General features: G+C 48.2%; 1 protein-coding gene across 16 annotated transcripts in view; it reads left to right on the top strand.

Annotated features, from left to right (window-relative positions):
- Nucleotides 1–15,922, top strand: part of Dysf (dysferlin) — a 201,616-nt gene that overhangs the window by 170,660 nt on the left and 15,034 nt on the right. For all 16 annotated transcript variants that reach the window (XM_021164299.3, XM_085840480.1, XM_021164311.3 and 13 more), the window contains 9 exons: nucleotides 5,866–5,994; nucleotides 6,262–6,417; nucleotides 8,126–8,217; nucleotides 9,590–9,760; nucleotides 10,589–10,731; nucleotides 12,732–12,871; nucleotides 14,197–14,285; nucleotides 14,543–14,638; nucleotides 15,056–15,197. In XM_021164299.3, coding sequence (XP_021019958.1) covers nucleotides 5,866–5,994; nucleotides 6,262–6,417; nucleotides 8,126–8,217; nucleotides 9,590–9,760; nucleotides 10,589–10,731; nucleotides 12,732–12,871; nucleotides 14,197–14,285; nucleotides 14,543–14,638; nucleotides 15,056–15,197 — 1,158 coding nt within the window. The remainder of the gene's footprint in view (nucleotides 1–5,865; nucleotides 5,995–6,261; nucleotides 6,418–8,125; nucleotides 8,218–9,589; nucleotides 9,761–10,588; nucleotides 10,732–12,731; nucleotides 12,872–14,196; nucleotides 14,286–14,542; nucleotides 14,639–15,055; nucleotides 15,198–15,922) is intronic.

The raw sequence follows: 15,922 nt of genomic DNA, 5'->3' as shown, positions 1-15,922 counted from the left end.
ACACACATACACACATACACACATATACACACACACATACACCTCCCCCAAATAAACAAATAAATCTAAAAAGACAGAAAAGGGAGAAAATGTTGAAGCACTTATAGGTGACATGGTGACTCACAGATGTTCCTAACCATGGTGGTGGCAGAGGGGTTTGTAGTGCCCTTCTCTTGCATCGGGGGTGGGGAGGGGCTTTGGAAAACTGTTCCGCAGTAGGGTCTCTGTAGTGGGATCAAATATGAAATGTAATTGAGAATATACCTCTGACCTCCAAGCTTTGACCCCCACGAGAGAGAAGCTACCTAGCAAGTATAATTAAGATGCTAAACTTTGTTTCTGTGGATAAAAACAGAGATGTGTCCTCCAATGTCTGGTATTTTGAGAAAATTCTACAAATATAATTATACCTTTTCAAGGTAGACGAGTTTTTAGAAAGATAGTTAAAGATGACTCAAAAATTGTTCCCCAGGGTGTCATGTGGTCTCCATTGTTGGGTGGCCAGTTACATCTAATGTCGGATGCAATATATGACTTTTAATGTTAAGTATGATTTAAATGTGGCATGGGATATACTTACCTGAAGATTATTTATTTTTTATTGGAGACTTGAGCACAATCATGATTTATAGCATCTTTTCTGGACTCTAAGTGAGAGTGAGTTTGTACTCCACCCCTTCTTCATGGCTAGCTGAACAACCACAGGGCACAGGCTAGGAGAGGGAAATGTTCTGGGCTAGAAAAAGGTTCAGCTAGTTGGGGTTGGGGTGGGCTGGGCCCTCTTCCTTCAGGGTCCCCTGGGTGGGGACTCTGGGGGTAGTTTCACAAAGTGGCCACGTCCTTCAGGTTCACTGGAGTCTGCCTGGCGTGCCGTGCCTGATGTCTTGGCTGGCCTTCCTGGAAGCTGCAGGAGCCCCAGCAGCACCTTAGGCAGCAGCAAGTACTTCTGGCTCCGTGGCTGGGTGTATGAGGCTGGGCAGACAGACAGAACTATTTGCACACCAGGAAGAAGGTTTGGCCACTTAGGTCTGGCATGTGGAACTGTGGCCATGCCAAGAAATGTGACAAAGGAAGCAAGGGTGAGGATATCTGCCAGGGTGGCCAGAGGCCCCAGCCCCTCATTCCTCAGGAGGATGCCGGATGCAGAACTGGCACTCGGCCTCCAGCTTGACCTCTCCGAGGAGGTCTCCAATGGCTGCCAAGTGAGCAGAGGCTCTCCAGAACAAAGGCATCCCAACTATTCCGGAGGGAGAACTAGACCTGGGAGGAATGCTGGTCCTTTAATATCAGCAAATGGAAGAGAACCATGGCTACCAACACCACCAGCTGAGAGTATGGTGGAGAGAGTAGTGAACATAGAGGTGGGAGAGAGAAAACAACAACCATACATTGCAATCGCTAGCAAAGGGGAAGAGAACTCATCGACTAAGCAGCAAAGAAATTATAATGCACGGCAAGAATGCATTACAATCAGAAATCAGAAAGAATGCAGGAAAAGTCAAGCACATATTAGCTTTCCTAATAAACAAGAGTGGATCAAACTCTCATGCTAAGCGAGAAGGAGTTCTAATCTACATTAAAAGTCAAAATTCATTGTACTCTCCTTAAAAAAAAAAAAAAAGAACAGAATGACTGGAAAAAACCCAAGCATTTCAGGAAGCAACATTTTGGGAGACATAATTAGGTAAGTGTAAATAAGGAGGAATCTGGTACAATCTAAAGTAAAAAGCAAAGAACAAAACATTAATTTTTTTTTCTTTAATAAAAGATATATTTCCCAAGTAAAGGCTCCCAGAACTTCGATATGCTTAGGGAACAAAATAGTTAGGACTACGTAAGCAAGGTAGCAGCTCAAAAAGACAGATATTAAAATTGAAGAGGAAATTTTCATGTTACTGCTTCTTTGACCAAACAGACAATAAATAATAGTAAATAACAGAACCAGGGGGCTGGAGAGATGACTCAGTGGTTAGGAGCACTGACTGCTCTTCCAAAGGTCCTGAGTTCAAATCCCAGCAACCACATAGTCGCTCACAACCATCTGTAATAGGATCTGATGCCCTCTTCTGTGGCATCTGAAAACAGCTACAGTGTACTTATATATAATAAATGAAATTAAAAAAATTAACAGAACCAAACTTAGGCTCGTTTAAAAAGCTACAGCTAGTTAAGTTACAACTTAACACAATGAATGCTAAATCTACAGCCTTGAGACAGAAAACAAAAATGATAAAAAAGGAAAGACATATATAATAATAAAAAGGAATACATTTTCTTCCTCGTGCTCAGAGAATATTTACAAAGCCTGATCACAAATTAGTTTAGTAATAAGTTACCCAAGACAGAACTCAGTCAGGACATATTAAAGTGCAATAAATTGAGAAATTAATACATTTAAACAAAAAGTCCATCCAGTTGGAAATCTACAAAGTATTTCATTCGGACTCCAGTATGAGCGCAGCTGCATAAGTCAGCATTTCTCCCCTGTTCTCTTGGAAATCATTCAAACCCACAAAATCCATTTTTCAGAAAAGCTGGAAACAAATAAAAGCCACAGACTCCAAAATATAAGTCCGGGCTGCTCAAGGACAATTGAGATTGGGCAGAGGCCACAGGACATGAAGGATGATGGTAGCTCATGGGGACAGGGGCTCTCACAAAGTCCAGTGAAACTTCCATTTCTTCCAAATGGAAGAATGTTGGTAACCGTGTCAGACAGGAGGTGGATGCACATGGCGGGGGTGGGAGGTGGTGTCTGTCGCTGTCTCTCTTTACTTTCCTATAACTTGGAAATTTTCATAATCGTTTCCGAACGAAGTGTTTGTAACACGAAGTAGGGAGTATACACCTTGTTTCCAAAGCTGCAGGAGCTTTGAAGGAGGTCAAACTAACTACAGAAGCCTAACCTGGTTTGATTCATTGGAGCTGGGAAGGTGGAGCGACATGGAGGAGCCATGTCTGTAGGAGGCCGTGCGCCTCCGTAGTGGGAAGGAAGGAAATGGCCAGGCTAGGGAAAGCCAACTCACTTAGTGGTTAGTAAATGTGACTGCATAGCATTAACCCAAAATTACAAAGTGGAAAAAAAGAAGAGAAAGTGGAAATCAAACCAATCAAAAAGGACACTTGCCTACCGGACATGGCTTCCCTGGGAGCAGAGGAGAAGAAATGTTGTGCTGTGAACTTTTTAGAAAGGAAATTTCAAAATGTGAAGCATGAAGGAAGGAGCCCAAGAATGGACAAGATCTAAAGACTGGAAGGACAGACTCTGTCAAGAGAGAAGAAAGCGTAATCTTACAAATGTGGACAGGGCAGAATGACCATGCAGAAACCACAGCTGGGCACAGATCTGGTAGTCATGAGGAAAGAAAACAGAAAAAAGGTCCTGAGGAATACAGAGAAAGTGACAGATGAATTAGCCAGGGACAGGAGACCAGACTCTGGTATGATTAGAGACTTTGAAGATGACACCCCAAACAGTGAAGTTAAACAGAGCAACATGTAATGATTTACTCAAATTTCACAGTCGTGAAACAACACTTGAATATATATAGCTTGAAAAGGTCCTTTGTGAGCGAGGACAGTTGACCCTGATTGGTCAGCTTCAGATATAGTCTAGACTAGGACGCATACTATACTTCAAAGATGAGAAGGAATTTGTTAGGTAGTCATACTTATTGTTCCCATGCCCCTGAGAACACCAAAGCTAAAATAGAATACAAATCAAGGTGACCTCAGTGACTGTAAAAGTCCCCAGTCCCTGAAACAGCACACATAGGATTGTCAGTGACACACAGGGGACAGGATCTCAGGGTCAGTCATACTGCCTGCCAAGCACTTGGAAAACAGCCTGCTGGTGGAGAGGTGCAGCATGGATGGATCCTAGGATCAAGCAGCTGGGACTTGGGAAGACCACAGGAGAGGAAGGGGTTGTGGATCACATTGTCCCCTGAAACCCAAGTGAAGACGTGGGAGGTTCAGGGTGACAAGACCATGGAGACATCATTGTCACTGAAGATGTAGAGAGTAACCATGATAAAAGTTAGAACGGGGAGAGACACAGGGACTATCATGTTGTAGAATAAATAGAGTTGGCAGATCTTTGGTCAAGTTAGAAAATGATATAGGTGAGTGGATTCTAAGCAAATAGTATCAAGGTTAACACTGGGGAGGAGAGCCTGGCCTAAAGCTGGGTGATGGGGGACAGAAAGAAGAAGAGGAGAAGAGCGGGAATGAGGTTGAGGAACACAACATGAAGGAATTTATTTTTTTGAAACAGGGTAGCTCTGTGTTGCTCTGGCTGTCCTGGAACTCACTTTGTAGACCAGGCTGGCCTCAAACTCAGAAATCCGCATGCCTCTGCCTTCCAAGTGCTGGGATTAAAGGCGTGCGCCACCACCGCCCAGCACCCTGAAGGAATTTTAGGAAAACAAGAAACTAGAACTTCACATGACTATCTGAATCTAAAATGTTCGTAAACCTTAGATCCGAAATATCTGCCTTATCAATACATGTAGTACCAGTCGCTCATTACACCGTTTTCCTCCTACTGCTGCTCTTCCTTCCCTCCTTCTCCTTGTAGAGCTTTTGCTGACCTGGAATTCACTTTTTAGATCACGCTGGCCTCAAACTCACAAAGATCCATCTGCCTCTCTGCCTCCCCAGTGCTGGGGATTAAAGGTGTACACCACTATCACCCAGCTTGAATTTAACAAACAAACAAACAAACAAACAAACAAAACAAACACAGAATTTGACAAGAAGAGGAAATAAACCCAACTTGTTGAATATTAAGGAGGCAGCAATATTACACTAGATGTTGAACTTAGAGTCAAAGCAGCCATTTTAAAAAATATTTTTATTAGGTATTTTCCTCCTTTACATTTCCAATGCTATCCCAAAAGTCCCCCGTACCCTCCCCCGCATTCCCCCTACCCACCCACTCCCACTTTTTGGCCCTGGCATTCCCCTGTACTGGGGCATATAAAGTTTGCAAGTCCAATGGGCCTCTCTTTCCAGTGATGGCCTACTAGGCCATCTTTTGATACATATGCAGCTAGAGTCAAGAGCTCAGGGGTAATGGTTAGTTCATAATGTTGTTCCACCTATAGGGTTGCAGATCTCTTTAGCTCCTTGGGTACTTTCTCTAGCTCCTCCATTGGGGGCCCTGTGATCCATCCAATAGCTGACTGTGAGTATCCACTTCTGTGTTTGTAGGCCCCGGCATAGTCTCCAAAGCAGCCATTTTTAACCTTAAGAACTGATGTTAATTATAAGAGATTGGAAACCAATTAAGCAGTGAAGTCTGAGACCAAATAGTAGGGTTTTGTTTATTTGATTTTCTTTTGTTTGTTTGTTTGTTTGTTTGTTTGAGACAGGGTTTCTCTGTGTAGCCCAGGCTGTCCTGGAACTCACTCTGTAGACCAGGCTGGCCTTGAGAGGAGATATCATGGATATATGCCTGCCTCTAACTTCTCAGGGGTGGGATTAAAGGCATGCACCACCCCTGCTCGGTCTTGTTTGTAGTCTTAATCCCTTAAAAAATGCTCACTTTGTAAATGCCAGATAACTTGAAATTTTGATTATTCTGAAACCTTACACCCTAATAGACTAATAGTTGTCTTCCCCCTCCCTTCTCTGGGGTTTTCTTTCCATTTCTTTCTCTCTTTCCTTCCCTCCTCCGCCCTCCAACCCTGCCCTTCTGTTTGCTTTTGCTCCTCTGTTATTTTTGAGCCTGTCAAATGCACCGTTTTTCTCCTCTGTCTCTCCCCCTTCCTTTACACTGCCTTGTTTCCCTCTGGTTCCTGCTCCTTCCCTTCTGTCCCCCTACTTTCTCACTCTTGATTTTTTTTCTCATCCCCATGACAGGTCTATGACACACAGCTGGAGAATGTGGAGGCTTTTGGAGGCCTGTCCGACTTTTGTAACACCTTCAAGCTCTACCGGGGCAGGACTCAGGAGGAGACAGATGATCCATCTGTCATCGGAGAATTTAAGGTCTGTCTCTGGCTTGGCCTATGATTGTGAGGTTTCAGCAATAGCTGAACAGAAAAGGGGTAGTGGCAACAGTGACCATGGTGCTGCTGTTGCTGTCCTTGGGAGTGACCTTGTGATTGATGCAGAATTGGATGGTGGTGTGGGATGGTTTGGAGCTATATGGTTTCCATGGTGATGGTGTTCAGAAATGAGAGTGACAGTCTTTTTGGTTACTGTGTTATTGACCATGGTGACAAAAAATAAAAATCGAGTTCCCATTTCTTTTAGGGTCTCTTCAAAATTTATCCCCTCCCAGAAGATCCAGCCATCCCCATGCCCCCGAGACAATTCCATCAGCTGGCTGCTCAGGGTCCCCAGGAATGCTTGGTCCGTATTTATATCGTCCGGGCATTTGGCTTACAGCCCAAGGACCCCAATGGCAAGGTAAACATTCTTGGAGCTTCTGGTCCCCTGAGAACAGTAGCAGGCATGTCTTGTAGAAAGCAGACAGAGTTTCTGTCCCAAGAAGGCTAAAGTAAGCCAGGGAACCAAAAGACGCCGCAGAACTGAGTGGGAGCTGGGGATGTTTGTGAGGTCAGGGAAGGCTAAAGTTTGTTTGGGCTTCTGGAAAAATGGCGAAACCTTGAAGGAAGGGAGGAAAAAGACCCTTATGGGCACATGACTGTTGGTAGGCTGGGGAAAAGTTGGGCTTTGAGATGGAGGTCTGAAGGCTGACTGCTCAGCTATCAGGTAGAACTGGGCTATGGCACATGGTAAAGTGGACAGAGGTTCAGGCTGAGCCTGGGAAGGTTTAGGTGCTGGGTGGGAAGAAGTACCAGGAGGGGAGGGACAGGGATGGTGACTTCTGTTGGCCATGGAGCTGGAGACGGAGGGTAACCAGGAAGGTTTGTTCTGCTAATGTTGATGGTCTGTTGGTACTGATTTTGTAAAAAAAATATTTTTATTATTATTTTATGTGTATGGGTATTTTGTGTGTATGTACCACATATGTGCCTGGTATTCACAGAGGCCAGAAGAATGCATCATTAGATCTTCTGGAACTGGAGTTAGAGACAGTTATGAGCTGACATGTGGGTGTTAGAAATAGAACCTGGGTCCTCTGGAAAAGCAGCCAGTTCTTGACCTCTGAGCCATCTCTCATGCTCACAAAATACCATAATAAAACATCATCTATCTGGATTACTGAGTTTTAGATCTTCCCTTAAATTTCACGTCTAAAGCAAGAGAAAGAGCTTAGTTATGGCCAGAAATGGAGGAGGGAGGTCTAAATGAGAAGAGTGGGCATACAGAGAGAGTTGGAAAGGGAGGGAGAACAGCAAGGCAGGAGTGGGCCGTTGGAGTCTAGAGGTGTAAACCTGAGCCCTTTCTTGTCTCCTTAGATAGATTTAGGCCCCATGTGTCCCCCCAAGTTTTGAGGTAGAAGCTTGGTATCCCATATCCCACCATGGTCCTACCTTTCAATGATGAGAAGTTACATGTTCCTAAGGCCAAATCAAATTGCTGCTTAGCCTGAGCAGCACAGATGGATTCGAAGATATGGCTGTCATCCTGGCTGTGTACTGGAAGCCTTACAGCACTGTGATAGCTCTGGTTCCTCTCTTATGTCATATTCCTGCAGGATGATGGGAAGTCTGCTGTTGCATAGAGGTAGCATCCAGAAGACAGGCCCAGGCTATTCTAGGTGGGCAAAATGTGGCCCAGTCTGTCTTCTTTCATCTTTGGAAATAGGACACTTGGAAATAGGGAGGACCCCCAATCTGTCCAAGGTCTTGTGTATATGAGGGTAGGGGTCCAACAACACCTAGCTTTCCTTGTGTGCCAGTGGGTCAGGAGTCTAACCACACCCACCTCTTCCCATATGCCAGTGGGTCAGGAGTAGAGGGCACTCAGATGTCCCTTCCCACTGTTAGGGATGAAGCTGGAAGGCATGTCCAGCCATAATGGGTGACCGGGTGAGATATGTTGTGAGGTATATGTGATAAGGTATGTTATGATGTGGTGTGGTTTGGAAGATGGGCCCTGGCCTGACAGGACAATCTGTATCACAGCTCTCTGATGGCTATTGGCAGCCAGAATCCCCCAAAGACACCTTGATCCAGTGCTTTTACTTGTACATTTCTGTATCTTCCAGTGTGACCCTTATATCAAGATCTCCATAGGGAAGAAGTCAGTGAGTGACCAGGATAACTACATCCCTTGCACCCTGGAGCCTGTATTCGGAAAGTAAGTGGGAAGTGCCTTGGGTTTCGGGTAGAGGGTCTGCTATCGATAACTCACAGATGTGGCTGCCACCACTTGGAAAGTCTCTATTTCCTTGGGCGGGACTTTTTATCTTGGATCTTTTATGTCTGTGAGCGCAGGCTTGAACCCTATCAGGAGCTTCTCGCTAAGCACAGAAAGAGTTACCTCAGAGACTAGAGACCTACATGAGCACTCAGAAGATTCACTTCCTATAGCATAGACTTCCCGTCAATGCTTCACCCCACCTTCCCCTTACAGTCTTACCTGAATGGTACCTTTGTCCAGAGGAGGACATTGTCACTGGGAGAGTTTATGAGGTCTTACCCATTTTCCACCAGTTTCTCTTACTGTCCCCATCTATCCCAGATGCCAGGTGACTAGCAGTCAGTCTCTTAGTGCCCAGTATGCTTCTGTGGTAGGCAGTTAGGGGATGGAGGTCGACCAAGACAGCCAGGGCACATGACTAAGAGCCATGGAAGAGAGCTAAGAGGGCTAGGGTATGTGGGTGGATCCTGGGTTCTGTTTGGTCATGAGTGTGTTGGGGTGAGGGAGGCCTTTGGCTGTTGTGTCTCTAGCACCTGTGGAGTCCTGATCTCCCCATGTAGCAAGTGACACATTGCATCCATATGCTGACATCTGTTTGCTAAGTTGAGGTCACTTTGCCTTTAGACTTTGGAGAGAGTCCCAGCCAGAAACAGCTTTCCACCATGGTTAGGAGATGAGGGACAGTAGACAGAAGAGGTTTGATGAGCTCTGACAGCTGCTACAGGGCTTATAGTTAGAGAGAGAGAGAGAGAGAGAGAGAGAGAGAGAGAGAGAGAACTTCACAGGAGCTCCTTCCCAAGAGACCTTTTCATAAGCCTTCCTTCTATCCCATCTTGGAAGCTGTCCTAGGAGTTCCTGAAAGTAGGTCCAGGTCATGGCCTCAGTAGCAGAGTTCTCTCTCTCTCTCTCTCTCTCTCTCTCTCTCTCTCTCTCTCTCTCCTAGTGCCATGGTAGAAACAGATGTCAATGTTGTGTTCCATCTCATTGTCTATTCATTATGGAGTACATGAACCAGGCAGTCAGCTCAGATTTCAAAATGCTGGCACACATCTGTACACACACACACACACACACAGAAGGGGGAGGGAGAGAGACAGAGAGACAGACATAGGGAGGGGCTGTACATAGAGGCATGCCCAGTACAGCTGCTCTGTGGGTGGGTTGTTTTAGGAGCAACAGGAGAGCTGAGGAGGGTCACCTCCCTAGGACAGCTTTCAATCTCCTGCCCTCACCCTCCTGCCCCTTGATTCCCCACTGGGTGGATGCCATCGGGTTTGCAGTATCCTTGATGCCACCGGCCCTCCTGCAGGATGTTTGAACTCACCTGCACTCTACCTCTGGAGAAGGACCTGAAGATCACACTCTACGACTATGACCTGCTCTCCAAGGATGAGAAGATTGGGGAGACGGTCATTGACCTGGAGAACAGGCTGCTGTCCAAGTTTGGGGCTCGCTGTGGGCTCCCACAGACCTACTGTGTGTAAGTGTCCAAGTTTGGGGCTCACTGTGGTCTCCCACAGACTTACTGTGTGTAAGTGTCCAAGGCTGGCTGTAGGATTGCACAGACTTATTGTGTGTAAGTGGCCAGAACTGACTGCTTCCCAATGGTCAGCCAGCCACACTGATTCTCAGCACTAGGGCCCAGCCCAGGTACTCTCCCCTAGCATCCAATGCAGAGCCCAGTTGTTTCCATTCCACAGATAAGGAAACAGGAGCTTGTAACTGGGAAGATTAGACTTTGAATCTGGTATCTGGCTATCATGTTATCACAATTCAGCCTTGCTACCCCCATTTTTTTTCTTGAGACAGGGTTACAATGTAGCCCTGGCTGTTCTAGAACTCACTCTGTAGACCAGGCTGGCCTTGGACTTAGAGATCCACCTGCCTCTGCCTCCTGAGTGTGAGATTAAAGGTGTCCACCACCATGTCTGGCTTCAGTCTTTTGTGACACACACAGAGGTTCTACAGGGCACTGGGACCTGGAAGGAGAGATTGGGGAGGACAGAAAGAAGGAGAGGAGAAGATAGTACAAAAACCAAGCTTCAGTTGGGTCTGAGGGAGTCCTGTGGCTGCCAGGGGCAGTTGTGCGTGGAGTTTGAGTTCCAGCTTCATGCGTGCTTCAGTCCTTTGCTCGTTGGGATTCTGTTTCCTCATCAGTGAAATGGGGATGACGAGCTACCAGGAAGGGTGCCAGCTATGACACTGAAGCATGGGCAATGCTGTGTGAGTGTGGGGTGCAAAAGCTCCTGAAAGCCCTTCACTCTGTGACCCGGAAGTGTCTTATCTTAGTCTTGTCCTTGACCCTCAGCTCTGGACCAAATCAGTGGAGAGACCAGCTCCGCCCCTCCCAGCTCCTCCACCTCTTCTGCCAGCAGCACAGGATCAAGGCCCCCGTGTACCGGACAGACCGAGTGACATTTCAGGATAAGGACTACACCATTGAGGAGATAGGTGAGCTGCCCGTGGGCCCCAGTCTGTGGAGGACTCTTCGTTTCATCACAAAGACCCAGGTGGAGACACCCCCCCCCTCCAACAGCAGAGTAAAGGAGTACCTGTTTGTGGGTCAGAGGTCATAGTGAGGTCATCCAAGGATGTCCTGGTTAACCTTGTCAACTTGTCATGGCCCAGAGTAATCTGAGAGGAGCCTTAACTGAAGAATCATCTAGATTAGGTTGGTCTACGGCCATGTCAATGAGAGACTGTCTTGATTGATGCAGGGGGGCTCAGCCCACTGTGGGCGGCACCATGTCTAGAAAGGTGGACCTGGTCTGTGAATGAAAGCAAGCTAGCCTGAGCGGCGAGTGAGCCAATAAGCAGAAACGTCCGTGGTTTCTGTTCAGTTCCTGTGCTGACTGCTCCTCCATGATAGATTATAACCTGGAAGTGTAAGCCAAATCAGCCTTTTCCTCCGCTGTGTTGCTTTTGGCCAGAGTGTGTTATCATAGCACAAGGAAGCAAGCTAGAGTAGAAGGCACGATTTCAGGCTGTTATGGAGCACGTTGAGGCCAGGGCCTGCCTTCTTTTGGCTTTGGTGGTAAGACTTTGGTTGGAGCTTGTGGTATATCCACCTCTGAGGAGCTCCTCTTACTGAGTTGTGCTAACCTCGTTGCTTGACCTTTGAGAACATTTCCAACTCCCCTGCACTTAAGCATCCAGAGGGAAGCTAACAGCCTTGCCATACCCCATCCTTGCCCTTGGCTCTGCCCAGTGTAGTAGCTGAGATGCCCCACCACATGCTCTCCATGTGTCTGAGATGCCCACACTCCCACATCGCCCACCCAGAGCAGTTCCAACTCCCTGAGGTGTTTACAGGCCCAGCTGGCCCTGCGCCTCCTGCTTGTTGCAGAGATGTTTGATGTCAGGGCTGGTGCTGAGGTTATAAAAGGAAATGACGGCTTTGATGCCTGGGCCCCGTCCCCTCCTCCTTGGTCTGTGTTCCTGACTCTCCCAGGGCTTGAGCCAGGCTCAGCCATTAAGAATGTGCATCTGGTTGAGGGGGGAGTCTCATTTCCTCCGGGGGCACCCGCTGCTCTGCTAGCAAACTTTAGCACAGGGGCTCTAGGTCATTAAATCCTGAGGTCCAGCATCTGCCTCATCTTATATATGAAGCTATTGGGGCCAGGGGTACTTAATGACCTGCCTGAAGCTACCAGCCAGCTGAGTGCAGGCCACACTCCTGGCTCTGCAGCACACACCGTGTGACAGTGTGCTTGGCTCAAAAGAACAGTGACCCACTAATAGCCCGTGAGAGTGGGCTTCTTTCCGTCCATGCTACCTGTCTCCAAGTCACCTCCTGGCAGTTGGAGGAGCTGTCCCGCAGGAAGCAGGAAGCAGAAAGCAGAAACCGCGTGTATTTACCTTTTTTGCCTGATGCCCAGGTATAGGGCTTCTGCAAGGTCTATGACTGTGATGGTGGCGATACTCAGCTGCTAGGGTCCTTCAGGGATCAGACACGCTCACACTTATGTGAGCAGTGCACGGCCTGTGGGTCCTCTGTAGAAGTGTTCACTGTGATTTCTGAGTGTAGCTCCTGCCATCCGGAGAATAACTAATGTGTACCAGGGCATCGTTCTGGCAGCACTAGGATGACACATTTGTGGATACTGGTTGCTGGGGCTCAGAGGTGGGAGCAGTTAAGAATAGATGGATGAGTGGGCTTTGCCAGACAAGCAAGGTTAGTGTGGATGGAAGGGAAGAATTTTCCAGGAGAGGTTTGGTAGAAAGGATGGCAACAGGCAATCTGTATTCGGAGCCTGTAGTCTGTGGGCAGTGATGTTTCCCTCGTAGCAATTGTGGCCTAAGGGCCAGCACTGTGTATCTTTGTGGGGATGGTCTGTGGTGATGAGGGGCTCCCTGATGCTCTCAAGAGTTCTGGGTAACCTTCAGAGGAAGGCAGCCCTGGCGTGTCTTGTCTCTCACATTCTCATCCCCCTTTTCCCCCCCTGGGGCAGAGGCTGGCAGACTCCCAAACCCACACCTGGGCCCAGTGGAGGAACGCTTAGCCCTGCATGTCCTTCAGCAACAAGGCTTGGTCCCTGAGCATGTGGAGTCACGGCCTCTTTATAGTCCTCTGCAGCCAGATATTGAGCAGGTAAGCCCTTGCCCCCTGGGCTGTAGAGTTGTCAGACCCCAGAGTTCTAAGGATAGCTAGAGCAGTCGCCTCCTCCATGGTCGCCCCTCCCCAATGGCTCCTGTCTTTATAGAGTGGTCTACATGGGCTCTTGGGGCCTAGCCCTTACTGCCAGGGAGACAATGACTGTTCTTGTTTTAGGCACATGACTTGCCTGGGCATCTGAAGCCTTTCTGTTTCAACCTGACCTAAGGGTGTCCTCTGTCTCTGCCATCATTACTGGTTTAGTCCCAGAAGGTCATCCTATACTGAGCTCCAGTTGAGGGGTCAGACTAGATCCAGGAACTCCGGAATGGTCGAGGCCCACAGAGAGAGTGGTTAGAAGGACTGCGAGCTTCCCTTTCGGAGATAGGTGCACACAGACAGCAAGTTTAAGACTGGCAGCCAGCTGGGCGTGGTGGCACACGCCTTTAATCCCAGCACTCGGGAGGCAGAGGCAGGCGGATTTCTGAGTTCGAGGCCAGCCTGGTCTACAGAGTGAGTTCCAGGACAGCCTGGGCTATACAGAGAAACCCTGTCTCGAAAAACCAAAAAAAAAAAAAAAAAAAAAAAAAAGACTGGCAGCCAAGCCAGGCTGGTTGAGGAAGCAGGCTCAGTGTGGGATGGGGAGATGGGAAAAAAGTCAGGGGAAGCTCTGAGGGTGCCTTTGAGAGAGGTAGGCACTTTCTTAGGTTGGCTTCCAGCCCCACAGAGCAGCTCAGGTTAAACCTTCTTGTCTTCTAGCCTTATGATCATATGGATATTATTGAATGGAGGTACTTTTGTTCTCACATTTTGAGAGAGAGACAGAGAGAGACAGAGAGAGACAGAGAGACAGAGAGAGAGACACACAGAGAGAGAGAGAGACAGAGAGAGAGGCAGAGAGAGAGAGAATGAGAGAGAGAAATATCCTAGGTTTGCAGAGGCTAGGGGGCAGACTTCTGACATAGAGACCCAAGTCCTTATAATTAAACCCTGGCTCCCTGGCCCTCTGTGGCATTGCACATACCATTCTCTGCATGCTGAACCTCAGCTGACATATCACTGTCTCTGAGCAGTCTGTGCCTGGTGGGTAGTGATCTTTCCTCCGTAGTGGGTCCTACATCAGCCTGTCTAGGCTCCCTTTTATTGCTGAGTGCCGAGTCTCTTTCTAGTAGGCAAGCAGAGAGGCCTGAGTTTCATTTCCTTTGGCCTGGGCCCTAGGTGTGTACTCTAGGCAGGTGTATAGAAACTATAGATGCAATGAGGTGTGTGTGCGTGTGTGTATGTGTGTGTAGAATGTGAATGAACTGCTTGTGTCTTTACAGGGGAAGCTACAGATGTGGATTGACATATTTCCAAAGGTGCTGGGCCGGCCTGGACCTCCCTTCAACATCACCCCACGGAAAGCTAGAAGGTAATGAACAGGCTTGGCCACAGGCTCTAGCTGGGCCCGTGGCAAGAGGGTTAGAGCAGCTATGGGAGAGTGGGAAGAAGCGTGCCTGTCGAACAGATTTGGGGCCACTGGGATCTTGGAACACAGCTTGTTTGGGTCTGGATAACTGTCTAGCCAAGCAGGCAGAAGAACTCCTTGGGTGAGTTGGCCTGTCAGCTGGGGACATCATATCCTTTCCTGGAATATCTGTGCAGATACAAGTCATTTTCCTTTGCCAGGTTTTTTCTGCGTTGTATTATTTGGAACACAAAAGATGTGATCTTGGATGACCTCAGTCTCACGGGGGAGAAGATGAGTGACATCTATGTGAAAGGGTAGGCATTCATTGTTTTCCACCTGGTCCAGCTCATGACACCTCCCCAGCTCCCAGAGGTCGGGGGACAGGATGCTCTCTCAGGCAAAGCTGTGGCGTGGAGGTGGGGAAGGCACCCTTCCAAGGAGGGTCTCCCAACCGAGTCTGTACCTTTGGGGAATCATTTCCCTCAGATTTCTTTGAGCTACAATGGCAAGGGCTGAGGATGCTCTTGGGGACCACTGAGACATTGCCCCACTCTGTGGTATGTAGTGGGTGCTGTGGAGATTACCTGGGTCTTCCCTTACCAAGTTCCTTCACCTCCACAACTCTTCACTGGTCTAAGCAGAGGTTGCGCTTATGGCAGTGCATGTGGGAAATGTCCTGTAGTCTGGGGCCTTTGAACCAATGAGGACTGTCCTCTTCCATGTGTGGCCAGCTGGATGGTGGGATTCGAAGAACACAAGCAGAAGACAGATGTGCACTACCGCTCCCTGGGTGGGGAGGGCAACTTCAACTGGAGGTTCGTGTTTCCCTTCGACTATCTGCCCGCTGAGCAAGTCTGTGCTGTTGCCAAGAAGGTGAGTGGCCTTTGGCCTGGGGCACCAGACTCTGGGGGCTTCACATTCCTAATGTGATCCTCACCTTTAGCATTACAGCTGACACTGTGACATTCTCTCTCTACTCCTGCAGCTGTGATCTCTGTCTCTGTCACCCACAGGGGCATCACCACCATCTATGTACCCTACTTCTCTTTCCTTTTCTGCTAGTACTACTGTGGCCAGTTGTCTCTACTTTCCAGGATGATCCATAGCTATAACAGCACACACCAATCACTTAGCCAAGTTCAGGACCTCCTACCACTGCCTATATTACCACCACCACCACCCCACACCCAGCAGCATGGAAGGACCTAGAGTCCGAGGCAGAAGAGTCTGGAGACCCAGCATGGTCATCACAGAGGCAGAGGGTGGAGCCAGCTGTGTACTCCTGAGGGCAGGCCTGGCCTAGGTCGGGTGAGGAGGTGAGCCTTGGACTTTTAGCAGCTCCAAGTTTAGGTCTCAGCTGAGTGTCAGCCTCTGTAGTCTCAAAAGGGTCTAAGTCTAAGGGTAGCAGCATCTTCCCCATACCTGGTTACCCTCGGAAGTCAGTAGAGCACAATACATGGGTATGGGGCAGTGTGGGTCTCCAGCTATGCTGGTTCCAGGAAGGCCCAACGATGCTTTCAATGTCCTTCCTCCTTCCTGACACTAATGGCTACCCAGAAGTGTCCTCTGCTCCGAGTACATGCCTGCATGTGCTTAGG

The sequence above is a fragment of the Mus caroli genome, unplaced genomic scaffold (genome assembly GCF_978045245.1).
Source record: "Mus caroli unplaced genomic scaffold, Mus_caroli_1 scaffold_7, whole genome shotgun sequence".
Taxonomy (NCBI): domain Eukaryota; kingdom Metazoa; phylum Chordata; class Mammalia; order Rodentia; family Muridae; genus Mus; species Mus caroli.
This window is presented reverse-complemented; position numbering and strand designations above follow the sequence as displayed.